Source organism: Malurus melanocephalus, unplaced genomic scaffold (genome assembly GCF_030028575.1).
Source record: "Malurus melanocephalus ecotype Western Australia unplaced genomic scaffold, MMel_1.1 scaffold_377, whole genome shotgun sequence".
In the NCBI taxonomy this organism is placed as follows: domain Eukaryota; kingdom Metazoa; phylum Chordata; class Aves; order Passeriformes; family Maluridae; genus Malurus; species Malurus melanocephalus.
Window position 1 is genome coordinate 338,390 of NW_026623609.1, and position 26,842 is coordinate 365,231.

The 26,842-nt window shown below is 56.7% G+C and overlaps 1 protein-coding gene across 13 annotated transcripts in view; it reads left to right on the plus strand.

The window, feature by feature from the left end:
* Window positions 1–26,842, plus strand: part of NCOR2 (nuclear receptor corepressor 2) — a 218,035-nt gene that overhangs the window by 172,179 nt on the left and 19,014 nt on the right. For all 13 annotated transcript variants that reach the window (XM_057378826.1, XM_057378825.1, XM_057378832.1 and 10 more), the window contains 10 exons: window positions 5,620–5,762; window positions 9,929–10,076; window positions 12,470–13,025; window positions 17,161–17,281; window positions 18,157–18,391; window positions 22,839–22,994; window positions 23,443–23,582; window positions 23,663–23,768; window positions 24,405–24,509; window positions 25,308–25,411. In XM_057378826.1, the coding sequence (XP_057234809.1) occupies window positions 5,620–5,762; window positions 9,929–10,076; window positions 12,470–13,025; window positions 17,161–17,281; window positions 18,157–18,391; window positions 22,839–22,994; window positions 23,443–23,582; window positions 23,663–23,768; window positions 24,405–24,509; window positions 25,308–25,411 (1,814 nt within the window). The remainder of the gene's footprint in view (window positions 1–5,619; window positions 5,763–9,928; window positions 10,077–12,469; window positions 13,026–17,160; window positions 17,282–18,156; window positions 18,392–22,838; window positions 22,995–23,442; window positions 23,583–23,662; window positions 23,769–24,404; window positions 24,510–25,307; window positions 25,412–26,842) is intronic.

Genomic DNA, 26,842 nt, shown 5'->3' on the forward strand with positions numbered 1-26,842 from the left:
GGGATGGGATGGGATGGGATGGGATGGGATGGGATGGGATGGGATGGGATGGGATGGGATGGGATGTGGGGTCTGCACTCAAGTGTCCTCAGGCAGGATACAAGGGCAGCTCGGAGCAAAGAGAGCCCAGCGTGGCCATCCCAGTGTCCACAGCCAGAGTGCCTGGTGCTCGTGGTGAAATCTGTACGAAGCCACGTGGTGGAAATCATTGGGATGGGGCAGATTGGGTGCCACGAGGGCACAKCTGTGTCCAAGGTGTAAATTAGCCACACTCCCCCTGAGTGTGGTGCCAGTGCCCCCGTGCCCCCGGAGCTGCACTCTCTGCCACCGTTGGCTGAATGTTTCTCGAGTGTGTAGGAGCAAGCTGCGAGGATTTGCTTAGTGAGTGTCAGTGAATGGAATACAAAAGGCCTGTCAGGAGGAACTGCTGGGTAATTACTATAATTTGCTGCCTACATTTTAATTTTGAGTATTATTTTTTCAACAATAAGGGAGCGGGAGTAGTATGTGAGCCAGGTGAAGGAAGAGAGCTGGGCCTGCCAGCAGTGGCTGCTCTGTGTGTATTCACTGACCTGCTGGACCAGAGGGGATGGCATGTCCCCAGGAGGGTGGCATCYTGAAGGGAACTTCTGTCCCCTCCTGTCAAAGGACAGGACACAACAAAAAAAGGGAGGCTGTGGTAGGAGTAGTAAAGCCAGGCGAGTGTGTGATCGGGGCACAGGGCTCAAGGTTTTGCAACAGGAACCTCCATTTCAAAGGGGACACCTGGAGCTGAGGGTCCCCAGCCAGGGCCAGCAAAGAGGGGACATTACACGAGAGCTGAGCTGGTCAGGGTCAGGGGTCCCAACCCCTTTCTGGTCAGGCACCCACGCCTTGTTTGGTGGCACTGCCTCCCTCCAGAGAGGTGTTGTGATGGGTGTGAAAGGTGCTGGGATTTGAGCTGCGAGCTCCCTCGTAGACGTGGCATCATCAGAGGTGTTTTTGTGTCCAGTCGCCAAAAGGGAGATCCACAGGGAGCATGGCAGCATCACCTGAAGGCAGGAAGGGCATCACCCCCGGGGCAGTGAGAGCATGCAGAGCCCGCTGCCTGCACCATGATCCCTCCAGCAGCACCCCAGCTCCTGTGGGTGCCCCCCACGCGCCATCCCCGCTGCTTCCCTTGGCATGGCACAGGAGCTGGCGTGCACCTGGCTCTGCCACCCACTGATCCGTGGCCCTGGCAAAGTTACTCACCTTCCCTGCGCCTCTCTGCAAACCACCCCAAGCTTTGTGCGGGAAGGCGATGCAGACCACGCTTTCGGGATGCCTTGGGTGGTGTCGCTGACTCCACAGGGCTGGTCTTTCTCTGGAATAGGATTGCAGCACTTTTTGGCTGTGCCGTAGCCAGAACTGTCTCCATCCCCACTCCCAAGAGGGTGTGTGGGCGCAAGAGGTACTGAAGGATCGTACCAGGTACCGTCGGGTATAGGGAATGGTACTTAGTTTTTCCCCTATAATCTTGATCTGTTAATCCATGTGAGCTCCCATTAAGGGACCCTTTTACGGGCTCTCTCCACCCTCACCAAGCCCAGGGTGGAGCTGGGCTGCCRTGCCAGAGAGCTTTRGAAYRTCTSTGGTAAAACCCCCAGCTGCAGAGCRCCGAGGGGCTGCGAGCCCATARCYCTYSCCCACCRTGCTGCCCCTCCAGGCTTCTCCTCTGTTCCCCAAGATGCTGAGCACGGTACCCCGCTCTCCAAGCTCCTCTTCCTTCCAGCCTCCACTTGCTGTCCGGGAGCAGAGGTCCCGGTTTGCCAAAGCTCTCACCATCCCTCCTGTGCCAGGGCAGCAGCTGCGGGGCCGAGGTGTCCTGGGGCACCCTGTCGGTGCGGCACTGGGCTCGCCGGAGCGCACGTCCCCAAAGAAAAGCGCCTTTGATTCACTTGAGAGCGGAGAAAACTATTAGCCAAGCTTTGTTTTCCTGGATCCCTCCCCCTGCCGCTGACATTCAGCCGAGAGCGAGGGAGACAGAAAGTGAGCGAGGGAGGGCGGGAGCGGGTGCCAAGCGCCGCACCCCTTGTCAGCTTGGGTCAGCGCCACGTTCGTTATTAATGCTCTGTCTAGAGGTCACATTCAGATGCAACGAGCCCCGGGTCAGCCAGAGGAACAGATTAGAGCTTGCTCGCTGCTCCGCCACATACCGACGGCACCGGCTCCCCGTCCCCGGGCTGGCAGGAGCGGAGCTGCTGCGCTCCCGCCCCTTTGCTTTTCTCCTGCCTTTTTTTTTAATTTTTTTAAAAATTATTATTATTTCTTGGCAACGTCGGGCACCTCCTGAAACTGCACAGTCTCCCCGTAGCCCCGAGCTGCTGAGCAAGGAGATGAGGTAGGGGAGAAAATACTGGCGGCGCTTCCATCCACCTTAACAACCGCGGCTGCAGCCGGCTGGAACGCTCCGGCGAGCGAGCAGGAGGAGAGCGCAGAACGCTGTTGGCTCCAAGGGGAAGAGCTGGGGCCGGAGCATGTGTTCCCACCAACTTCTGCCATCGGGGTCAGGAGTCTGCCGCCTGTGACCTGCTTTCCAGCCTCGGTGCCCGTTTGCTCGCCGCTCCCGGCCGCCCATGGCTCTGAAATCCTCTCGCCCCCAGGATTTAAGGAACCGGCTTTGCTTTCTTCTCTGTCTCCGGCTGCTGCGAGGGAGCGAAAGCGAAATGCGTGGGGAGGGTGTGAGCGGAGCACTCGCAGCGCTTTGCCGCGGGCTGCCGTGCCCGGGGGGGCTTTGAAGAAGTGCCCTGACAGCCGCGTCCTTGCCAGCCCACCCRCCGCACACTCCAGGTGTGCTCCCTGCCCGCCGGAGCACGTAAGTCGGGTGTCGGGGTCCGGAGGATGGGGTTAACCCCAAGGTTGTGTGTGGCTGCGTGCCTGCGGCAGACCCTGCGTCCTGAACCCCCGCCCCGAGCCGAGGAGCTCAGCCTTGCCGAGGATCTGATAACTCGGTTAGTCACAGTTTCAGTTGCGATGCGGAACCGAGGGCTGCGTGCTGCCGTGCCGGGCTGGAGCGCGGGGCAGGGGGAGCGGGCGCTGGGGCGGCTCTGCTGAACGAGCTCATGGATGTGGGGTGCCTGGAGAGCCGGGGGTTCACCCTCATGTCCGGGGGGTGTCTCGGCCGGTCCCTCCCGAGCGTGCAGATAACTACAGCGTGGGAAGCAGGTGCTGCTGTTCTGCTCTGCTTTCATGCAGAGGGAAGAGTGGCGGGGCTCCCTGCCGGTCCCGCGGRCAGGGGCTGCGGGCAGCCTCTTCCTCCTCCTCCTCCTCCTCCCCCTCCTGAGCCCAGCACAGGCTCAGCCACCTGCCCGGTCAGCTGCAGGCTCCTTCAGCGGTGTCCCGGTGAGCAGTGGCACGGCCAGCCCGGCCAGGGGGAGGGACAGCCGGGAGGTGGCATTGCCTGTGGCTGGTAAAGGTCACGCCACGCTGGGGACCGCTCACAATGACATCCGTCACCCCCCAGCCCCGGGCCATGCCAGCTCCTGCTCCTGGCACCTTTCCCACCAYAGCGCCCGTGCTCATGGCACATCCACACCGCTGCCAGCGTCTTCRTTTCAGCTTTGCCTGGGGCACACGGTCAGCCCTGGCCCCGGCTGTCACACTTGGTGCTGGGCCACCAGTGCAGTGATGAGCAGAGGSACAGAGCTGCTTGTTTGCTTTGGACGGCAGCAGTGGGTTGTGTCAGAGGGGATGGGTTGTGACACTGGGGACTGTCCTGTTCTCCCCTGCGGCATTCAGCAACGGCAGGGGGAGGACTCGTGCCCCGCTCGTTGCCTCATGATTGGTGGCCGGATGTGATTTTTTTATCTTTTTTTTTTTTTTTAAGAAGTCCCAGCCCGCCAGCAGGGTGAGGAGGTCGTGGGTTTGGCTGAGCGAGGCTGGGAGTCGCAGAGTTAAAGCTGAAACTTGTTTCTAGGCTTGCCAGGGCCTTTCTGATGCTCAGAGCGTGTGATGCCTCATACATGCAATTTGATAAGCCTGGTGCTGGGACGGGCAGGATACAGGCACCAGCTGGATGTTAACTCCCGCTGTGCTGGTGCTGCTGSTTTTCTCCTGGGAAGCATGGAGGAGGATTTCATCTCTCTGGGGGTGCCTGGTGCCCTCTATTCAATGCAGCCGTGCCCTCAGCCCCACGCCGTGCCCTCCCCTTGCCCAGACTCACAGATCCTGGCTGGATGTGCATCCCTTGGGCCCGGCTGCGTGGGGCTGCGCTGAGATCAGCCCGTGCCCCGGGGTTTGATGTTGGGCTGGCACATGGCAGCAGCTTGGCAGGAGGCTGGCAGCAGGGCTGGGGCACAGCTGCTGTGTTCCCAGGCACAAACATAGCCGTGCCAGGAGCCCCAGTTGGGACTCTCCATGGTCCCGTGGTGCCAGAGCAGCCAGGGAAGGGTTTGGGTATGGTCAGTGCCTGCTCCCAACCACACASGGCTCTGTGCTTGGTGCCTTCTGGGCAGAAAAGCTCCCAGCAAAGGAGGAGGATGTTCTTAGGTGCATTCCGTGCTGGTTTTCATTTGAAGTTACCTTTCTGTGGCAGTACGGTGCCCCTGGGGTTACAGTCTCTGCATCCTGTGCCCTCCCAAGGTGCAGGGAAGGGCTGGGGAGCTGCTGGCCTGACGGTGGCATCACATGGGCATCAGGAGCAGCTGGGCCAGCAGTGTCCCACAGTCTGGTGGAGCTCCAGCCCATGAGACACCCCCAAAGGACCAGCCACACAGCAGGAATAATTGCAGGCAGCAAGGTATAACCTCCCAGAAAGCTGGGTCACCTCCAAGAGCCTGGGGTGGAGGGACCMGGGTGCCACTGCAGCCATCCCTGGGCTCTGGCTGTATCTCCCACCTCCATCTGCAGGAGCAGGGGTGCCCAGACACCCCTGCAGAGACAGCAAGGACACGAGGTGCCGACTGTCTCCTTCCTCCTCCTCATCCTCCTCCAGCCTGCTGGGTTTGCCCCCGTGCTGGCAGGATCCCTGTGCTCGGGTGGCACCATCTGGCCAGGATTGCCAGCCCTTGGCGTGATGCCTGACCTGGGAAGCTGCTTTTGATCATGAGCCTGTGATCAGCACTAATCCCCTGGCATGTCTCTTCACAGCCAGGGACATCACCTGGGCTTCCCTGCTGGGATGCTGCTGCTTCCCTCCCCATCCCTCACAGGGCCGTGTGCTCCAATCCCCTCCCCTGCCTTGCCACCCCTCTTGAAATCATCACTGGGGCACAGGAGGGTGGGAAGAGCCTTTGCTTCATGGTAGGGACTGAGAGCAGCTGTCTCAAGTTCTCCTGGGCATGCCAACACCTGCTGCAGCCATCCCAAAGGAAAGGGAGCGCCGCTGGTCCTCGTGACTGCCCAGTGACTGGCCAAGACATGGCTGTGGGACGTATTTTATTCCAGTGACGGTCAGCATAGTGCCTTTTTTCCCTTTGGAAAGGAAAACAGGCTCTCATAGGTCATGCCCTGGCTCAGGAGCCGTTCAGACAGGTGCTGGTGACCGTATTGTTCCTGTGGAGTTTGRCTTGCACAGAGGAGGGTTCCCGTCCTGTGTGGGTAATGCTGCCCTTGTGCCAGAGCATCTGGTGTTAAACCTTTGTCCTCTCCTTCCTCCAGGTCTCCTTGAGCATGGGCGGAACTGGTCGGCCATTGCCAGGATGGTGGGCTCCAAGACCGTGTCGCAGTGCAAAAACTTCTACTTCAACTACAAGAAGAGGCAGAACCTGGAYGAGATCCTACAGCAGCACAAACTGAAAATGGTGAGAGCCCTGTCCCAGCCTGCGCTGGGCACTGTGGATATTTCCTAGCAAGGGCTTGGATGCTTCCCCTGCCAAGGGAAGCCATTTTCATCTCGGGTTAAAGCTGCGGGGACTGCGGAGTGGTGCGGGAGAGGGCTGTCCATCTGTCTGTCCCCGGGTGGTCTGGACGAGGCAGAGCTGCTGCGTGGGAGATTCCTGGGTGTCTGGAGTGTGGCTGGTACGCCGGGAGATAAGGAGCAGGAGGAGGAGCGGGGCTGGGCTGTGCTGGCCGGGATGCAAGTTGAGATGGCTGTGCAAACACTCCGGTGAGCCGGTGCCGTTCCACCCCGGCGAGCAGAGCCCGGCGGGGCCACGCAGCTCTGGGCCTTGCAGCAAACTTGCTTTGGTTTGCCCCAGAGAAAACCAGGGATTTAGGACYATGTGAGGAAAGGCCAACGCTGAAACAGGTTGTCTTCAGCGCTGCGAGCAGATACACACACCTCTCCGTGCCTCAGTTTCCCCTTCAGAAGGGACTAACGCTGCTTCTTCCCTGGCATGTGGTGCAGGGGCTTGTTTGGTGTTCTGGAGATAGCTTGGACTGCTAAGAGCCACTAAAGATTATAATTATTTCATTTGTGGAGTATCCTGGGGTTCCCAGTTTCTGGCTAATAGAATTCACATGGCTAAACCCCCAAGGGGTGCTTTGAAAATGCAAAGGACAATGTTCAATGCAGGAATCTTTCCAAGCAAGCTATTACAGCAAGAGTAAAAAGAAAGACAGGAAAACATTCAATGACTCACCCAGGAATTTAATATCCTAGTCAGTCTATAGGAATGAGAGAAAGAGAAGACATCGGCGATTCTTTTTTATTAATTCTCTATGCACAGAGACACTCCTGTGTTCCCATGTTTCACCGAATTGTTTTTAGAAACAAAGCAAACAAACTATATAAAAGACCCCCAGACCCATATAAAGGCTGGAATGAAATATTCTGTGAAATGTGCATCAAGCCCTCTGAATATAAAAAGTTACATTAGAAAGATATCATTGTTCATTACTGGGGAGAATCTGAAATAAGATCATACAGCTTTGCTGGCAGTGGAGCCGGTGTGTATTAATTTACTCTGCTCCCTAATGTTGCAGAAATTATATCACGGAAGTGTTTTTCTGCAGAACCACATTTTTCCCTGCATCCGTCCCTCCAAGGCAGCCGCTAGACTTCTCCAGTCTAATTGCTCACTCTCACTTGCAGTTTATATCAGCATCATCATTTTATTTTTCGAGCATTGGAGGCTGTGGGATTCGGTCGTGGTGAAGAACAATGAACATTCAGCTGTTATTTATTGTACTCCATTGTTTTGTGGCAACAGCAGATGCCAGAAAGCTGAATAAAATGAAAGAACAACTGTGATTAAATTGCCATAGACCTTCCTTCCTGACTCCTAAATATATTCCCAAGCAAACCAAGCCTCCAAATCTCATCCTATACCCAGTATCAGCCRTGACCTCTGTGGAGGAAGCACGTGGTGGAGCAGTGTGGCATCGCTTAATTTTGCCATGACATCCACAGGTTCCTCCCTGACCTCACCACCACCAGCTTTTGCTGATCATGTGCAGGGAAACGCAGCAACTCTGCTTTCCTCCTCATGCTAAATGAGACTCAACTTAATTAGCAAATCTCATTCATTTCCTCAATGGGACTCGTTAATATTGTAGCCTCCTCTTGCAGGTAGGTGTTGCAGTGTGTTTCAGCAGTGTGCAGGTGGCTCTGAGGAGCTGTGGGGTGGGAAGCAGATCCCCAGCCAGCCGGCTGCACCCCGGGACAGGCAGCCTGGAACTGCTGGGGCAGGGTCAGGCCACCTTGAGGCTTCACTTTATCTGCCCTGCTGTGTGTTTTGGCTCGGTTTTGCCGCTGCGTCGCGCGGATGTGTCCCAGGCATCAGCGTCACTTAGCCTTGACCTTCTGCACACTGCGCTGGCTRATCTTGGCATTTAAGGAAAGCAGGGCATTGGGATAGGCGGCGTCCTCGGGGCTGCTCCTCCTGTCAGAGGCTGAAGATTAGGTGCTGTCTTCGCTGGGATCAGCCAGTGGTGATTGTCACTTGGGGCTGCTGAGGCTTGGTTTGGCTTGTGCAGGGACGAGGGGCCAGTTATCCCCAGGGCTGGGGCTGGTCCTGCTTGGAGACCAAGTCCTGTGGATCTCCTCTGAGAAATGTTTCTTTAATTCTTTGCTGTTTTGGATGATTCTGGCTTTGCACAGCAAAACTGCTTCAGAAGTGCAGTCTGGTGGCCTCTGCTTCTGGGGCAGTGAATGTGTCTGACTTGCCTTGGTGCTGCTGCTAGGACAGGCTGAGACTGATGGGAGGTCACAGGATTTGGGAGCTGCTGCCATGCTAGGTGGTGAGTGCAGGGAGAGGCCGAATTTGTCAGGATGGCCAGGCCAGAAGGACATTGTGGATGAGGAGGTGTGGAGTGACCCCTCGTGCAGGGTTCTGTTTCCTGGCTATGCATGGCAGATCTCCTCAGTGGTCTCGGCCAGTCTGAACACTTGAGTGGCACCAAGTCCTGGATGATCCTGAAGSAATTCCTGGTGTCAGGTAGAGAGCCCTTCCTGGGCAGGGTGCTGGGAGCACGAGGAGTCTGGAGCTGTGGGCGTGATCAGAGGCACAGTGGTGGCCTTGAACATCCATCTCTGGATGTAGCCAGGATCTGCTGCATGTATTTCACATGATTTCTCCCAAATACCAGCAGTGGGGTCTGCCAGGAGAGGGACACCCAGTGCCCCTGGGGCTTGGACTCTGCAGAGAGCAGCTGCCAGCCCCGGGCTGTGGCCAGGCAGGGTGCTGAGGCAGAGGCTGGTTCCCAGCTAATTCCCAGCTAATTCCCAGCGAAGAGCCTGCTCCTGCCCGCGGCTGAGTCACGGACCCGTGAGTAAGAGGCAGAGAAGTCTTTGCCATAGTAACGTCGGCGCTTTGTCACCGCATTGGCGCGATGGGGAACTGCTGCTTCACACAGAAACGTGCGGCGCTGAATCGCTGCCGCGGCATCACCGGCAGGGCCAGCACGGGCCAAGAGAGCCACAGAGCCTGGCATTCCTCCCGCTGAGCCCCTCCTCAAGTGCCTTTTTTTCCCCTCTCTCCTGCCCAGTTTGATAAAAATAGATTTTGAGCAAGCAGCGTTTCCAAGCAAAAAAAAAAAAGCAGTTGTATTTGTTTGTTTTATCTGGAAGTTTTCTAAAGGATTGAAAAGTTGGGGGTGGGGGAAGGAGGGGGGACCAGCTCTTCCCAGCACAGAGATCCAGCAGCAAAGTTAACGTTTCCACCACGGCTTTATCTTTTCATCCATGTAAATAAATGTCCTGCACACGTCACTCATGTGGGGTTTGCAGGGAGARCCGGAGATGATGAGCCTGTTCCTACTGGTAATATTTACTCAAGCAACAAGAGCAGGAAACAATAGCAAAGCCGAGACTTTTCCTTTAGGTCTGCAGGAGGGAGCAGCTGTCCCGCACCCTCGTGGCTGTGGCACGTGCTCCAGCAAGGGAGGCCAGGGCTGTCTCGGGGCAAGCCAGGACACCAGGCAGTCACCTTTGGGATGCTGTGCTGCTCAGAGCGTGCCCGCTGTCCACCGGTGACAGCTGTCCTGGCATGGGAGTCAAAGATCTCAGGCAGCACCTGCCAAAGGGGATGTGAAGGCTGGTGCATGAAAATGTTGGCYGGGCCATATCTGGGGCATGGGCTTCGTTATCTGTGGATGAGCGTCAAGTGGCGGCCACGCGTGTTTGTGTAGCGGGAGGCAGAGCCTGGAAATGCGCAGGTCCAACACGTCACATGTGTGTCAGGAGCAGACGTGTGACCGGCCAGGCTCTTGCCAGCCCTGCACTGGTGACCTCTGTGTGCTTGTCCCTTGTCCATGTGTCTGTGCCATGCCCCTCCTGAAGGCTCGCTGCTGGCTGAGGCTGGAGCTCCACGTGGAGCCGGGCTGGCCATTGTCCAGTGGTCAAAAGCTTTTGGCTGGCTGGCCAAGGCTTTCAGCGGGCAAGTCTGGTCCCAAAGATTGGTTCTCCAAGGGTTTGCCCAGGGCAGGGGTCCCTGGCACTGTGAGCATCTCTCCTGACCCTTTGGGCAGGACCAATGCTCTTTGCTTCGTGGGCTTTGCCTCTCACCACCCTCTTCCTTTTCCCCAGGAGAAAGAAAGGAACGCCAAGAGGAAGAAGAAAAAAGGCGCCGCCGTTCAGAACGAAGAAGCCGCCTTCCCTCCCGCAGCTGAGGACGAGGAGATGGAGGTGTCTGGGACRAGCGGCAACGAGGAGGAGATGGCAGAGGAGGCGGAAGGTGAGGGGCTGTGGCAGGGAATGTGCTCAGCTCTGCTGGCTTTGCTGCCTGGTGGTGGCAGAGACCCCATGCACAACCTCTCCTCACAGCGAGGTGATGGTGTCTCACAGCACCGGGCACTCGTGGCAGTTCTGGTGCCTCTGGAGTTCACCCTTGCAAGGAGTGCCCTGGATCACTGCCCTCCTCCTGTGTCTGTCTGGACAGATGGCTATTTTTGGGAGCCCTTTGGTTTCTGATTTCCGCCAGCCTGCTCTCCAAGAGCGCACAGCTTCCCAGGGATCCTTGTAAATCACATTTTTTCTTGGTGTTTTYCTCCAAAGGAGGGTCCCCGTGTGCTCTTAGGCAGCCACCACTGTGGGCTCTCACAGAGCTTATCACAGGCTCAAGGAGAGATAACCCACTGAGGTCTGTGTGTGCCCATCCCCTGAGGGCATTGCTGCTTTCCTGGGCACTGGAGTTCCCTGGACTGCAGCAAAGGCAGGGGAAGCCGTGTTCTCCAACCAACGAGGCTGATGCATCTTGGTGGGGCTTTTCCTCCTTCTCTCCCTTTTAAGGCAGTATTTTCCTCCCTCCCAGCCATACCAAAGAAAGGAAACAACTTGAAAGTGACAATTTTCAGCTATTTATCGCTTCAAAAGTGCGGCGGTTTGGAGTTTAGAGAAAATGTGCACAATTTTCCAACAATAGCCTATTTGACTTCTGTCAAAGTAATTTAATAACTTAACCAGCACTATGGCACCACGCTGGTTCCTGGCCTTAGCACCCTGGCTAATGGGACTTGAAATGGGAAATCTTTTCAAATCGTCCTTGTGAGTGACTCATTACAGGGCAGATTCCAGGTAAATCTCTGTTCGAGGTGATACGTGACTCACRGGAGCAAAGGAAAAGGTGGTTATTGCCCTTGTAAGAGTGCCTGAGAGGAAACAATGTGATTTTGAGATTAGAGACGGATCYCTTGACATACTTCTGAGCCTTACGCTCCAAGTATTGGCTCTTGCTTTGCTGCTGGGTGTCCAGAGCTGTGGGAAAGCTGTGAGCAGGGGGTTGAGATGTAATGGGCATGGAAGTGCCAGGGTGCTGTAATGCAGGAGACAGCCACTGGCTCTGRGGTGACATTTGGGGATGCTCAGACAATACCTTGGAGTTACAGGAGCCATGTGACCACTCCAGGGACAGGGGGAAAGACTTGATTTGGGAATTAAGGTGTGGAATATGGGTTCAGCATCGGGAGGGAATGCAATCGAGTCTAGAGCTTCTCTGAGCTTGGGGTGAGCCACTGTCGGATGTCTCAGCACGGCATTCCRAGTAGCATCAAGTGGCAGTCGGGAAGAGTTTTGCCAAACACAGTGTGAACCTTGTCCTGGGTGGGTGATAGGACACTTCATTTCTTGTTTGCAAGTGAGTAAGATTCGGGAAGGCTGAGATTCCTGATGAGAGTGGCACGATTTCACTCTGAGCAGAGATGGAATTGCTCTGACAACACGGCTCTTAGCACACAGTCCCTGTGTGGCACTCACCTCCCCGGTGTCTGAAAGCTGGCTGTGCTGCTGAGGACAGAGGCAGGTCAAGAAATGCGTGTGAGGAAGCCTTTGGGGCACGAGCGTGAGAGCCCTGCCYGGTGGGGACACGCTGGGATGGGACTGTGGAAATCTCCTGGTGTTCCTGGCCCTGGCYGTGTTTGTCCGGCAGAGGTGGAGGGAGCGATCCTCTCCCCAGCTGTAGAAACAATCTCTTGGCAGCCCCGAGCCCCGAGCGGAGCGCRGCCGCTTGCGCTTCCAGCTCACGTCAGGCCGTGGTGGCAGATCTGGGAATGATCCTTCCCGTGTAATCATTAACCTGTCCTGCAGCCCTGCCAGCGCTCTGCTTTCGCYGGCCCTGACCTCCTTTCTGCTGCCACCGGTGGCTTAAATAACAACAAACACGTGTAGTGTTTTGGGATGATCCCAGCTGCCCCAGGGGTGGCAGAGCCAGGGACACAGGCGACGTAAGTCAGCGAGTGGGGTGCCCGTGAGGTGCCTGGTCTGGGGCAGCAGAGCTGGCCGTGTGCCATGGGTGAGGAGGGAGCAGATCTTACCCTACAAGTCCAGCCAGCAGCCGGGGTTTTCCCTTAAAATCCAGCTTCCCGGTCACTCGGTCTGCAGGCTTTTGGGCGTGTGGTTTTGTGTTTGGGTGGGGGTTAACCATCGTGCTGGGCAAGCAGAGAGGCCCCCAGAGCAGCCCTTTGCTTAGTAGGCTCTGGATCCGGGGATCCCAGCTCAGTTCTCCCAGCCCCGGGATCATCTCCCCCTCAGAGGAACGAGGGCGTTCTCTTCCCAAGGGAGGGGGTGGAGGCAGCGATATGGGAAGCAAGAATCTCAGGCTGATCCTTATTTTTATTTCTTCCCATTTCTCAGCTGCAGTAAATAACAGCTCCGACACCGAGAGCATTCCCTCGCCGAGGCCCGAAGCCAAAGAAGGAGGCGAAAACGGGGCCAAGGCACCACCCGGGCCGGGAGGTGACGCCGGCACAGAACCGGCAGTCAAGTGGGAAGAGGCTCCAACATCCCCCGAAGCTCCCCCTGCTCCCGCTGCCAACCCCGCTCCTGCCTCCAGCCCCCCGCCGGACACCGCTCCAGAGCCGCCCGGCGCCGAGGAGAAGGTGCCCGACGACCTGGTGGTGGACGTGGTGAAAACGGAGGAGCCGGAGGAGAAGGCGAGCGAGGAGCCCTGCAAGAGCGAGGTGAAGAAGGAGGAGAGCGAAGAGAGCCAGGAGAAGGACAAGGGGAATGACAAGAAGGTGGAAAGCGGCGTCAGCGGCGCGGGGACGGCGGGGCCGGAGGGGACGCCCAAGGCCGAGAAGAAGGAGAGCAGTAARGGCAGCAAAGGAGCCGGGGTGAACCCCGACAGCGACTCGAGCGCRACCTGCAGCGCCGACGAGATGGACGAGCAGGATGCTGTGGACAAGAGCAGGTAGGAGCGAGGAGAGAGGGGGCAAGGGCAGGACCCGAGGGCCGGTGAGCTTTTCCATTGTGTGTCACGGTGGCCACGGATGTCTTTGTGAGCTCCTCCTTGGAATGTCACTGCTCAGGCGCTCCCCCAGGCAAAGGGACTTCCCGGTCGGCTGTGTCCCCGTGTGCCCCCAGCCCTTTGGCCATTGCTTCCAAAGGGGCTGTGACACAAGAGGCAGYGTGATGTCCCAACGTACGGGTGCTTCTGGGACATGGCCGTGGGCAGCTGTTGGGTGCAGAGCCGCTGCATCTGCTGGTGGCAGCTGCCCATCTGGGTGACGCAATGGAGCGGGATGTGCCCTCGGGGACAGCRGAGCTGGAATGGTTTGCCAGCATCCGGGGCTGGGAATGGTTTCTGTCTGAGCTGGCACTGGCAGGAGAAAAGTCACATCAGGGATGTGTTCCCAATGTGGAGAGGGGGCGAGTTGCTTCTTTGGCAGAGATGTTGCTCGGATCTGCAGGGGCAGATTATCCATCCCGGCCATAAAGGCAGGAGTAATGTGGTCTGTGCGAGCTTTTCTGGGGCTGTGCCAGCGCATCTTCACCCGAGCCACTGCGATCTGAGCCCTCCACCCACCCCTGGGCCTGGCAGCCGAGTGCACCTCAGACCTTTCATGGATGGCTCTTGGGACAGGGAGGAGACACACTGACCTCCTCCTTGGAGAAACATCCCGCTCCCCTCCCAGCTTTTCCCACAGGGCCCTCCCCACCCAAGAGCCTCACAAATGGGGAGAAGGCTTTCTGGTTTTTAAAGAGTATGTATGAACACRCACATCTTTATAGCACTGAATCTTCTGGTGGCTCCGGGGCCAGGCAGAGCTMCTTGTACACCCTGCCATTGTTCGTAGAGGCAGCAATCCCTCCTTGGCTCACTGCAGATTGGAGTCCCACATCCTGCATCCAGTGTCACCAGGCCACGTCCCTTCTGTGGGCTCACAGGGAGCAGTTTGGCAGCAGGGTGGGTGCTGCCAGGTTGGGGTTATTGAAAAAACAACTGAGCAAAGAGGTGGGACGAGGTTGGAGGGAGCTGCTGTGCATCGCACCTCTCCAAATGGCCTTTGTGCTACCCTTGTGAGTGATTGAGGAGCCCGTGGATGAGTGCTGCTGGTGCGGGAGCATCCCCGGGGTGCAGCTGTGAGCAGCGCTGGCCGTGCCAAGGGCTGGTGCGGGTGCTGCTGGCCCCGGCCCCGGGGCAGGGCTGAGGCCTCTTGGCTCTGCTGCTCCTCTCCAGCAATGGCCAGAGTCCAGCACCACCCCTCCCCGCCCTCCTTCCTTCCCAGACAGGAGAAAACCTCCCAGTAAGGGAGAGTGAGGCCAGCGGGGCTGTCCTCCTGCAGTTGAACATTAACCCAGCCGAAAGCAGGACAGCAGCGGCTCGCACCGACCTCCCAGCAGCAGAGGAGCAGAGTCGTCTTGGGAACGGCTTTTGCATCGCGGCTCCTCGCTGAGTCAGCGCCTATCTCGCTTGTCAAACAGTTACCAGCTTCCAGGAATATTAAACATTAAACAGGCGTCCCGCAGCTCCCGGGACACTCCTCTTATCCGGTGTGGTGCTGAGGTGCGGGCGATGGCAGAGCCCGCCGGCCTGGGAATGCTGCAGCTGACGCTGGCACCGAACTCTCCCAGCCCGGGAGCACCCATGGGGCTGATCCTCATCTGGCTGGGAGCATTGGCACCGCCGTGCTCCCCGTGGGGACTCAGTGCCCTCCTGGCTGTAGCTTTGCTGCCTCGCCTTCCCTCGGGCCCAGGGCTGTCGGGCCGCGGGCGTTGGCGCAGCCCCGCTGCCGCAGCGTGACTCGCGCTGAAGCGGGACCGCCATGCCGCGTGAGCCGCCCCGTCACCGCATCACCCGATGCTCGCCCGCCCACCCGGCACCAGCGGGGCGTGGGTGCTCTTCCCTGCGCTTGTGAAAGCATCAAGCTGTCCCCGGCATCTCCCAGAAGGGGACAGAGGGTGGCTGGGGTGTCCCCGCGGTGAGAAAAGAAGGAGTTCAGAGTAGGGGCARCCTTTTTTTGGTGCTCCTGCAGTTCACACTAGCGAAGACATGTCCAGGATTGAGGAGGCGCAGCCTTAGCTCATCCGAGCTGAAGGAGGCAGCTGGTTTTCCGTGGTTCCGTGCAGCGAGTGCTGCAGGAGGGCTGCTGCCAGCACAGCCAGGATGCGGTTCAGCAGGAGGTCACTCCAGACGGGGACACGGGAGGGACACCACGCACAGCCACCGCTGCAGAGCTGCAGCACGGAGAGGAGATGCTGCACCCACCGTCCCTGTGCTGCTGGTCCCCACTGTGGCTGCAGGGACTCTGCCAGGCCAGCACCGTGTTGGAGCCGTGGCCCTGCCTTGGGGGAGCCATTGCAGAGATCTGGTAGTCATTGCCTTTGCACAGCTACTGTGGAGTCGTGTTTGGCTGGCTCGTGTGTCAGTGCGTTGGATCATCTGGAAGTTAAACCAGTGCCCATCTGTCTTGGTGACAGAAGGAGGAAGAGTGGGAAATGTGGTGTCCTGGTCATCCCTGAAGCTTTGTGCCTGGGAGGGGACATCTGCACACTGCCGAGGCTCAGCCGTGAGCCTGCCAACCCCTTCCTGCTCTGAATTCCCATCCTTCCCGTCACCATCAGCCATCTTAAGGCGCTGGTGGCTGGGTTTGGGAGGCGCTGGGCTGGCAGCAGGTGGATAAGAGATGCCGAGAGTTGTTCATATGGTGATTTCCAGAGCGAAGCACCCAACAGACATCCCGTTGTCRGGCGCAAGATCTGCTGGGAGGGACGTAACAAATCAGGCAATTTACATATTGATGAATTTAATACTGACTTTGGCTTCCGAAGCGTCAGGATCCTGGAGGGCTTCAGGAAACCTGAAGATCTTGAGGGTGCTTAAAGGGACTTTAAGGGTGCTTAAATGTACCTCTTCAAGCACCAGTGAGCGCATGAAGCAGCTGCTGGGGTGGCGGTTCCACAGCTCAGYGTGGCGTGAAGGTCTCAGGAACAAGTGCTGGGTGTCCTTGTCCCCAGCCCTGTGTCTCAGCAGGCTTTGGGGCGTTTCACCCTTCAGGAGCGTGGCTTCACAGCACCCATGTGGCTCCATGAGCTGACATCTGGGGTTATTTGAGCAGCAGTTCAGATCTGCTGCCCCTTGGCTGCTCTGGTGCCAGTGCAGAGGTGGGTCCCCTTCCCCCCTGATGCCAGCAGGGCTGGGGCTGGGGCTGTCCCAGCACCACGATGAGTTTATTCCCCGCACATGGCCCCGCCACGCTTGTTTATTCATCCARGGGTGAGCGTGGAATGACCTTGAAATTTATAGGCTGAAGAGAACGCTGAAATAACAGCTAAAGTAAACAAATCRAGCTGTAAAGCTTGAAAACTATGAACTGGCTTCAACAAATCGGAGTCAGGAGGGAGAGAAAGCAGAGATGGCCTGGGCAGACGTGGTCCCCGGGGTCTCAGCATAAGCTCGGGAGCTGGGCRCACCAAGGGTTTGACCYGTGGGCTTTGCACACTTCYATYCCACCCYRTTTTGGTGGCACTGTGGGATGCCARGGGGAAGAGCAAGTGGTGAGGGTGCAGGGCTGCACAGCTGCTGGGCTGCTGAGTACCAAATCCCACCCAAATCCAGCCTCTCGTTTTTCAAGTGACCCGAGTGCCCCAGTTGCCTGCACATGGTGGCTTGCCCTGGCTTTAGCACCTTGATAAAAAAGTGCTTGAAGAAGGGTGYGAGGCTGATCCCCAGGGCCAGGCAAGCATTGCATGTGAGCTCTGGAGAGGGCAGCATGATGTCCAGATGAAACCTGAACTGGTCACCTTGCTCTGGAGTCCATTGTCCCTCAGGTTTATTCTGGACAGTAGCAGATTGCTGGAAATAGCGCAGGGATGAGGGGAAGTGGGCTCAAGAGGCTCTTGAGCTGGACACAAGGGTTTTGTTTGAACATGTGGTCCCGTGGGGGTTGTTGTTGAGCCCAGATTCCCAGCAGCAGCAGCAGTCCACCAGCTCCCCTCCGATGCAGAGGATGTTCTCTAGGTTGGGCAGCACAGAACAGGGGTGCAGGGCATTGAGGAGCCCCGTGGGGCCACCACAGAGCCTGACAGGCGTGTTTTGGTTGCAGGCTGCTGTCCCCCAGGCCCAGTCTGCTCAACGCTGCCAGCGACACCAGGCTCAACTCGTCACCGCAGAAGCCGCTGGACCTGAAGCAGCTGAAGCAGAGAGCTGCTGCCATCCCTCCCATCGTGAGTACCCCCYTGGGGAGCACAGCCTGCACCTCATGTCTGTGCTCCCCCTGGGCTCCGTGCTGTGTGTCAGGGCTGTGAGGATGTGCTCATCCCTGGGGATAGTCTCTGCTCCCATAGAGCTGTGCCTGGGCGGTGTGAGCCCTGGCCGGGCAAGGTGCTCCCTTGTGCAGAGCATGTTCCCAGCTGCTGGAGCAGCTCTGCCAGCAGCTCTTGGATGTCTCTTGAGCTCTTTTATCAGAAAAYCGTGGGAGGTCTGGACAGAAAAAGCTTCTCGTTGCCACATGACTGCTGCCTCCCATTGCTTTAGAAACAGAGAGAGTGTACCTTCCCAGCCCTGCACTTCATCTCGTGCTTGAAGGATATCACCTTCCTCACCCAGAAGCTGTGCCTGGTTCCCTCTTGTATTGGAAGTGTTCCCCATGTATTGGAAGTGCTGGTACAGTGGCTTAGGCTGTGAGAAGCATCCTGTTATCTCCAGGGTCAGCACTGGAGGAGCAGTGATGCAGGGTGGTCAGGGAAGAAATTTGGGGTTTCCATGCTCAGGGAAGACCCATTCCTGACCCTTTACCCCTTTCCCATATTGCAGTTTAAGATGTGGCTGCTGTAATGTAACTTCTGGCAAAAGCTACGAGTGCACAACTACAGATGAGAYGTTTTGAACAAGTCCCATTGCTGTAGTGTGACCAGCACAGAGCTGATCTTTGCCATGGGTTTTTTTTATTCTCCTGTGGCTAGTGGGATTTGAAGCCCTGATTGGTCTGCTAGGACTCGCCATGATAATGCGAATCGGGATTCTTGTTACTCCTGATGGCCTCCACGTTGTTATGGGTGTCAGCAGCACCTGCTGAGTGTCAATTGTTTGTGCCTTKCAGATTTCCGAAGGTTTCTCAGAGGGGATTTTGCAGAGTGGAAGCACGAAGCCTCAGGTGCCTCCCCACGCCTTGGCTCTGTACCAGCAGCAGATCACAAAAGCCCACGAGTCTGCCCGGGAGGACGTGCCCCCGAGCAAGCTGTCGCAGTCCCAGCAGCAGCAGGAGAAGGAGCAGCAGCAGCCCAGCAGCAGCCCCAGGGGGAAGAGCCGGAGCCCCGCCGTGGGTGACAAGGAAGGTAKGGCTGCGTGCGCTCCGGTGCCCGCSGTGCGCAGCTGGACTCCACCAGCGGCTCCCCCCTCTTGGTGAAAGCTTGTTTCGACCCCTGAAAGCTCTTTAATAGCATCTTGAGGCAGGACGAGAGAGGCATGGCTAATTTCCCGTGTTCATTAGACRGTACATCATGTCTCATTGAGCCCACAGCAAACACCGGGCAGTGTGGAGCGCCGAGGAGGTGAAGATTGCCTTTATTAGTGGCTGCCATTCACCAGAGAGCAGAGGGGCCTGGAGGCATGCCAAGGCTCTGGGTACAATGGCTCTTTTCTACCTTGCTGGCTTTCTATAAAGAATGCTTTTAATGCACAGCAGGGACCATTATTTCATTTAAAATCAATGCTAATACTGTGACTCGGAGTCCAAAGGTTCCTGTAAAGATTCCCAGTGCTTTCTCCCCGGAATAGCTCTGATGTGGTTTGGCTGCCTAATGAGCAATTCAGAGGTTCCCACCGTAGAGCATCTGAAACATTATTAGCTTGAGCACCTGGGGATCAAGGTTAAGGAGAGACGGGAAGTCCTGATGAGACCATCCTCTAATGTGTTTTTAATCTGAGTGTTAGAGCTGTTCCAGTYCAGGCTCTGTGTCCCTGCCCCCCACAGCCAGCCTGTGGCTCAGTTGGTAAGGAAGATGAGATGCTGTCAGCARTGGCAGTCAGGAGAAGGAAATTTGGCTTGGGTGGGTGCAGTGTCCACCAGTGCTGGATCCTGCACAGGAGTGGGTGCAGCTGCAAAACTCGCTCGTGCATGGAAGATGAGGGTGGGTAAGGCTGCACTGGAGAGGCACTGCACTGGGGCTGTAATCTTTGCTGGAAAATCACTGCACTGGTTCACCCTCCATCATCCAGGGCTGTAGCRGCCTGCTCTGCAGTGTCCAGGCCCAGGCAGTTATTCCCCAAGCTGTCACRTCCCTCTGGACAGAAGGACGTGCTTGCAAGAAGAGTTGGTTGCTGGCACTTGGCCACAACTTTTTCAAACAATAAATGGCACCATGTGTGCATCACACCTTCAGAATGTTTTGCATGTAAGCAAGGAAGGTGACTGCTCACCGTGAGAGAAAGGGAGTTTCCCCAAAATCGTGGTGTTGCCACCCGTGAGGTCCCATTTCCATTGATCCTATCCTGCCAGGCTCCTGTTTGCCCAGGTGGAACAGTTCCCCTCGGGCTCTCCCCCCCGGTGGCAGGTAATCAGGTTTGATCTCCTGTGCTGCAATCCTGTGCAGATCTGATGCTGCACTGCTCAGCTTCCTCGTGAGCTGGGTGCCACAGCTGGAGCTCTGCATCTCCCATGTCCCTGTGCCCAGCTCCAGTTTCCCCCCTGGCCACAGGAGGATGAGGAGGTGAGGCAGATGGGTGTGTGTGACATACAGGGCAGGGTTTAGGGGTTGAAGTCAACCCCACCACTCTGTGACCTGCTGGCACCMTTATCAAACACAAGGATCTGTTTTCCAGGTGGATCTTTTGTTGCTTTGTTCCCTACAAAGCACTAATGATATGAAGCACTTTATTCTCTCTTCTGTAGAGCTCTGAATCTTTCATGTTAATGAAACTAATTATGCCTCCCAGTATCCCTGTGAATGTCTCAGCAGGTCTGGGGCTCCAGCTGTGCGCTCTCCAGGTCCTGTGTGRCTGTGCATCTGTGCTGGGTGCCACAGTGGGTCTGGAATGCCTGTGCATCCCAGGGAGACATAGGCTGGCCTCCTCTGTTCATGATGGGAGTTATCTCCATTTTGCAAACCAGCAGGTTTGTGATGAGTCACCTCGAGGGGAGAAACCAGCTCCCCCAAAGCCCTGATTTCAGTGCAAGTCTGGACTCAGGCACCGTCCCAGTGCTATCTTTGCCTCTTGGAACACATCCTGGCTGTGGGTCAGGGGTTAGAGGGGAGATAGCCAGATAGTCTTGGCAGATCTGTGTGCATCCCTTCCCTCCCCTGCTCTCCGAGGCATCCCAGTGARGTGGCAGGCATCCAGGCTGCAGATATCACACTGCCACATGGCTTGGAGTTCAGAGGGAGAGTCCAGCACAGCCTGCAGGGCCYTCTGGAGAGCAGCACCACTCAGCAAGGGGCTGCCTCCACCAGAGCAGGTACTCCTGCTCCTYCCCAGCTTGATAAGAGAGCTTGAACTCCTGTGACTTTTCCAGAGATCAACATCCTTCACAGCGCCCTGGATCCGCTTCAAAGCCGAGCCTCGCGCACATCCTGGCCSAGGCGTTGGCTGCGGCTCTATCGGTTTGGAGGGCAGCCAGCCTTACCTTCCTGAGCTCTGCCCTCCCTTCCCTGCCTCCACAAGGAGCTGCTGACCCCTGGGCAGAGGCAGGCAGCCCTGCTGGATCTCACTGGCCAGCAGACGGATCCCTCTGGCCGTGGCCGAGTTGCCGTCGGGCATCTCTTGGGTTATCGCTCGGCGGTCGGAACGCCAGCGCTGCGTTCTGTGTTGATTTAGTTGTGTTTCATTTGGCCTTTGTAGGCGATGGGGAGCCAAGAGCATTAATTTGGATGACGGATCATATAAACTCTGACTCCTTCGCTCCCATTCCAGGGACTTGATAAACGGTAATAGGAACTCTCTCTTCCCCGTGTAAGTGCTATTTTATCAAAAGCTGGCTGAGTTATAGCCACCCTCTAATGCGGGGGCAATTAGGAACTGGCCACATTTCACAGGCTGGAGAGGCTCGCAGGGGAGGGGACGGCTCCCACGGGGAGGGGAGGAGGAGCAGGCTCTCCGAGAGCCATCCAGGGTGCACAAAACCTTGCTGACAGTGCCTTGGAGCATCTTCAGCTGGGACATCCCAGCACTGATTACCCCACAGGGGCAAAGCAGAGTGGGGCCGAGCTGAAGGGGAGATTATCAAGGAGTGTGGATGTGCCAGGGACTCTCCATCAGTGTGGAGGATGTGCTTGGATTCCCCTCTGTTGGCAGGATGAAGGGATCCTCTCTGGGATCCCACGTGGGGAGAGCAGAGGCCACAGCCAAGGTCTGGCCCCTCCAGGCTGCAGGGTGTGAGTGCCTGCGCACCTCTGTGTGCCCAGAATGGATTTCTTCTCTCACCGAAGCGGACAAGAATAATCTCCCTGCTTCTGAGTACACTGAGCATTAATAACGATAATGCAGTAAAGCCTCATTAAATTGGGCCTCTGATAATCTACTTGCCCTATTATTAGGCTTAGCAGGATCAGGCATCTATTTTTATCAAAAATTGATGGTTCAAGGCTGGGTTCATTTGTGATTGCTATTGTTTACTGSCCAGTTTCTAATTTCTGGTCAATGCGAACGTTACACAGGTGGATCTGGGGAAGAAGGGCAGTGCAGAATGAAGTGTTTATTGATTACAAGCAAATCCTACCAAACCTGCCTCTAATCCATCCAGAAAAGGCTGTCTCATCCCTCTGCTTAGCCAAGTGTGAGGATGCAYTTGGCATGGAGCTGGTGCAGAGGAAGCCTCTCTTTTCCTCAYCATCTTTCAGCACATGGCAGGGTTCAGGTGAACCCAGCACAGCTTCTCCATCATTAAGCTGTTCTTGGCCTCTCATCAGCCTTTTTACAGCCAGGRTGAATCCAGGATGCCCTGAACCAGGCAATTTCAGGAAGTTTTCCTGCCCCAGCCCCTGTGCCTCATTTGGTTGTTCTGCAGAACCCRCCTCCACCCCTGTCTGCCTCTGACCATCCCATGCAGTGCGCTTGTCCCAGGTGTTCAGAGAGCACCARTGTGTCATTCCMTYKCTGTCTGAGCAACTGATGCTGTTAYTCYTGCCTGGGAGCTCTCCTGTAAGAGCAGCTGAGCTTTCACATCTCCATTTGATGTGGGCTGAGCCTGTCCCTGCTGTGCTGGCATGGCAGTGGTCCTGGCAGTGCCCTGGGGCTCTGCAGCCACCCTGTGCCCAGCTGCACACCACAGTGAACTGGTGCCCCCATGCACCAGAGGGATGCCAGTATTGCTGCCTCTTGGCTTGAAGCTCAGAGCAGGGTTTGGCAGCAGCATGGTTGATCCTGCAGCCCTGCCGTGCTGGGATGATGCTGAGCTGTGTGCACAGGCTGAGCTGCCCTGGAGCCATTCACTCGGGGCCAGGCCCTGGCAGGGAGCTGGACTCTGCACCCGCCTGCGTGCCAGTGCCATCTCTCCTGGGTGAGGTGTGATGGCAGCGGGTCCCTGGAGCTCCCTGCTGGCAGAGTCACYAGCACAGACACCCCACTGCCCTTTAAACATCTCAGTGAAATCAGTGCTGTCAAATCCAGGCTGTGACACTGAGATTTCTCCTTTTAGCCTGGCTGGGGAGCTCAGCCCTCACCTCACAGCCAGGTCAGACTGAGCTGGAGCCATTTCCTGTGCTTGGAGCTGGCTCTGGTTTCCCTGCCCATGCTCACAGGGATGCTGACCACTGACCACACATTTTCTTTCTGTGTCCCTTGCAGAAAAGTCCGTGCATTTCTCAGCCATYGCAGAGGCTCAGAAGCTGATCCCAGAGTCGATGGCTGCCTCGTGCTGGCCCCCTGTTCTCTCCTACCCCCGGGATGTGATCAAAACTTCTCCCCAGGCAGAGCCCCACTTGTTCCAGTATAACCCACCAGGCAAGTAAAAYCCCCTGGATGCATGGCATGCACCCTCCTCTGCCTGAGCTGGGGTGAGCACAGAGGCTGTGCCTGCAGCCAGTGTCAGGTTGGGCTATTTGAGGGCCCCAGGGTGGTCAGGTGTGGTTTAGGCATGGGTTTAGGGGTGTAGTTTGTCACAGAGCAGTGTAGGTGCAAAGTCAGGCATGTTTTATCCCTCACTGCGCTGTCCTTTATGGATGGAGGGCAGACAGGTCAGGGGCAGCTCATCCTCTGGCTGCAGAGGGGACATGGCAATCATTTAAACTATTCCAGTCCTTTCCAGAAGGATCATGTGACTTGGAGCCTCATGCAGGCTCACAGCTGACCAGGTCMCTGTGTCCAGCCCCTGCTCCCTCCRTGCCCCCTTGCTCTCCAAGGCAGCTCTGCCTTCCCTCAGTCTCACAGAACATTTCTTTTCTCCTCACAGGACACCCCATCCCGCTGAACCTGCATGAGAGCTCTCGCTCAGGGCTGCAGAGACTAGCCAGCATCTCCAACCCTCCTCCCCTCATCTCCTCCACCAAGCACCCCTCCGTGCTGGAGAGATCCGTGGGATCCATTTCCCAGGTAGGGTGAGATCGGTGTGAGTGGTGGAGACACCTGACAGGGACCTGCAGGTGCTCCTGACCCCTCCTCTTGCCCCACAGGGAATGCCCATCCAGCTCCACACACCCTACAGCCCCGAGCACGCCAAGGTCCCCGTCGGTTCCATCACCATGGGCCTGCCTCTAACCATGGATCCCAAGAAACTGGGTAAGGAATGGAGAGGGRAATTTCTCTGAGAGCAGCAGGGAGCGAGCTTGCCAGCAGCACGGGGGAAAGGAGGAGCACAGGACACACAGAGAGAGCTGCTAAGAGGATGAAAGGATTAGTCCATCAGGAGAGCAGAGACACAGGGAGCTAAATTTGTGCAGTATRGGCAAGCAACTCGGTCAGGGATGCTTCCCAGCCTATAAATACCCTCCAGCTAATACTGTGATCGAAGGACGGAAATATATTGTTGCTCCCCAGGCTGGTGGGATAAAGAGTAAACGGCCTGAAGTGAACAAAGAAAGTGTTTAGTCTGCAGATTTGGAAGCTTTTCTTAACAGCAGGAGGGAATGGGTGAGGGATCAAGCGTKGGGAGGAGGGATGTGAGCTCTGTTTCCCGCTGTGTGTGGGTCCTGTTATAAACCAGCACAGGGTTTTCAGCAGCAGTTCCCATGTTCCTGTGGGCACTGCCTTTGCCAGRGCAGAAAATCTGACTTTTCTCCATGGCATTTGTATATCCAGCAGCCTGGGGAAGCTCATCCCAAGGAGCTGGGAATGGTAAAGGCACCGAGAAGGTGCCGTCAGGGGCTGTGGCCCTGGGTCYTGCAGCTGTGCTGATCCATGGTTAATGTTTTCCAGTGCCTTTTCCTGGAGTAAAGCAGGAACAACTTTCTCCTAGAAGCCAGGCCAGCCAGCCAGAGAGTCTGGTTCTGCAGCCRTCCCAGGAGGGCTCCATCCTGCGGGGTGAGGACCAGGGTGGGCAGCCCCAGCTCTGGGGAGGGAGGGAGGGAGGGATGCTGGCACTGCCAAGCACGGTGAATGCCACCCTGGCTGCAGCTCAAGCTGACCTCAGGTTTGCTTTCTGGAATTGTGCCCAGCCAGAGGGGTCTCTTTGCCCCTATTCTCTGTCTCCCCAAATCTTGGCCTCGGGCATTGATTCTGATGGAGGTTTTGTGTTAAAGGGACACCTGAAAATCTGTTGCTTAAGACAAAGCAAAACCTGTTTAAATTRTGTTAATTGGTATTTTCATGCTCTTCACTGTTGCTGCTGCAGCTGGACAGGGACCCCATTTTGGTTAAATACAGCCCTCAAGGGTTTTTTTTTTCCCCATTAGCCAGGCAGAAGAAAATAAATGCAAAGGTGTTGCTTTTTAGTGCAAATTTTGGTTTATGACCCCCCAGTAGGGCAGTCAGGAGCCTGAGTGGGGTGGGCTGGCTCCAGCCCAGGGCAGATCTGTGTGAATGAGCTGAAGCCACCCTGAGCTGCATCTTGCCACRGATCTGCTCTGATCACATCAGGAGAAGCTGAGCCAGGCTTTGCCTTTCTCCCAGGCTCATAAATCTGCCCAGCCCCTCCACGAAGACAGCAGGGAGCTGACRGTCTCAAAATACCTGTCTGTTACCCCCTCCCCACCCCACACTCACAGGGATTGRTGCAAAGGGTTCTCTCTGAGGGTGTCCCCAGAGATTGGGTCAAACCCTGCATGGGTTTTGTGCTGAGCAGCAAATGCAGCCCCCAGCTCACAGCTCTGTGTCCTGCAGGTACTTCCCTCAGCTCTGCCTCGGGAGGAAGCATCACCAAAGGAACACCCACATCCAGACCCCCTCCGGAGTCGCCCATCACCTACCGAGGGTCCATCACACACGTAGGTCCCGTGCCTCGCGTGGGTTTTGCCTCCTGGGTGCTGCCCAGGGCTTGTGGGGTCGCTGGGGCTGTGCACAGGGTTGGTGCCCCCACCCCATAGAGACCCTCAGAGGGGTCAGCAGCAGCCTCCACTCAGGATGGGTGAGCAGGGACTGACAGAGAACCCAGCAAACAGCAGTGCAGCCCTACAACACKGTTAAATCCTGCTTCTCCTAGACATCAACAACAGAGGCAGGGGCAGCTGTAAATAGGAAAATTGCCTCACCAGGGCAGGAAAGTGGAGCAGAACAGAGATGGTGGAGGGCCCAGACCAGGTGGAGGAGGCTGTGAGGGCATGTGAGGTAGGAGAGGTCCTGCCAGGGCTGAGTGTGCCGTGCTGGGGGTCCTGCCCAAAGGCTCTTGAGCAGCGAGATACTTTGGCTTAATCTCCACCATCCATCTTCAGAAGAGCAGCTGGCAAGCGGGCGATAGTTTCTTGCAGTGTGAGTTATTGCTCATCTGGTAACAGAGCGGAGAGCATTAAAAAAAAAAATCTGTTTCCCGTGGGGATTTTATCTGGCCATCATTCAGATGTTTAAAGACACTCAGGCTCCAATTTTTGCCTGCCTTCTTCAAGGAGGATGACCATGTTCACTTTGGCCCTGATCCTGAATCCTGGCCCAGAGCAAAGGCTTAGCTTGCCTGGTGCCCTGTGTCCAACAACTGCTCAGGGATGAAAATATCCCATCAGAGCAAACAACTGCTCCATCCTCTCAGGTGCTCCTGCAGCAGCTTTGGGCAGCAGTGAGTGGACATGAAGGACCTTGAGCACCATGTGCCAGTTCAGAAGATGAGCAGAGTTTGCTGAGACACTGTTTTRCATCCAGCTAATGAATCCATCCAGATTCTTTTGTTTGGCTTAGGATTAAGGTACCAAGCCCAGGCCCAGGGCATTGCCTGGCTCTGCTGCTGGCCCAGCAGCCTGCATCCCTCTGCTCCTGCTGGGCAGAAGGAGCCCCTGTTCTGGCAGCAGCTCCTGGTACCAGAGCTGATACTTGATCTCAGATTAGTCACCCAGTTCACAGGAAGCAGATCTTGAATGTGTGCTCTCTGCTCTGAAGCCATCTRTCATGACTTGCTTCCACATCCCCTTGGAGCACATCCATTGTAGGGAGGTGACTTACCTGGGGAAGGGAGAGCCATTATGGGGTGCCTGGGTCCACAGTGAGGGTGAGTGGCCAGAGCACTGAACCCATGGGCTGGCATGTCCTGGGTTTTGGGGACAGCTGGTACTCCGAGGGCTTGGTGAAGCACAGGGGCATCCCCAGGCAGGGGTGGGGAAAGAGCCTGGCACAGGCTGGAAGCACCAGCAAAGCATCAGTGCCAGGGCGTGCTGGGGCTAAATGAGCACAGCAGGCAGGTGTCAGTCAGGAGGGTCACTGTGACAGAGGTG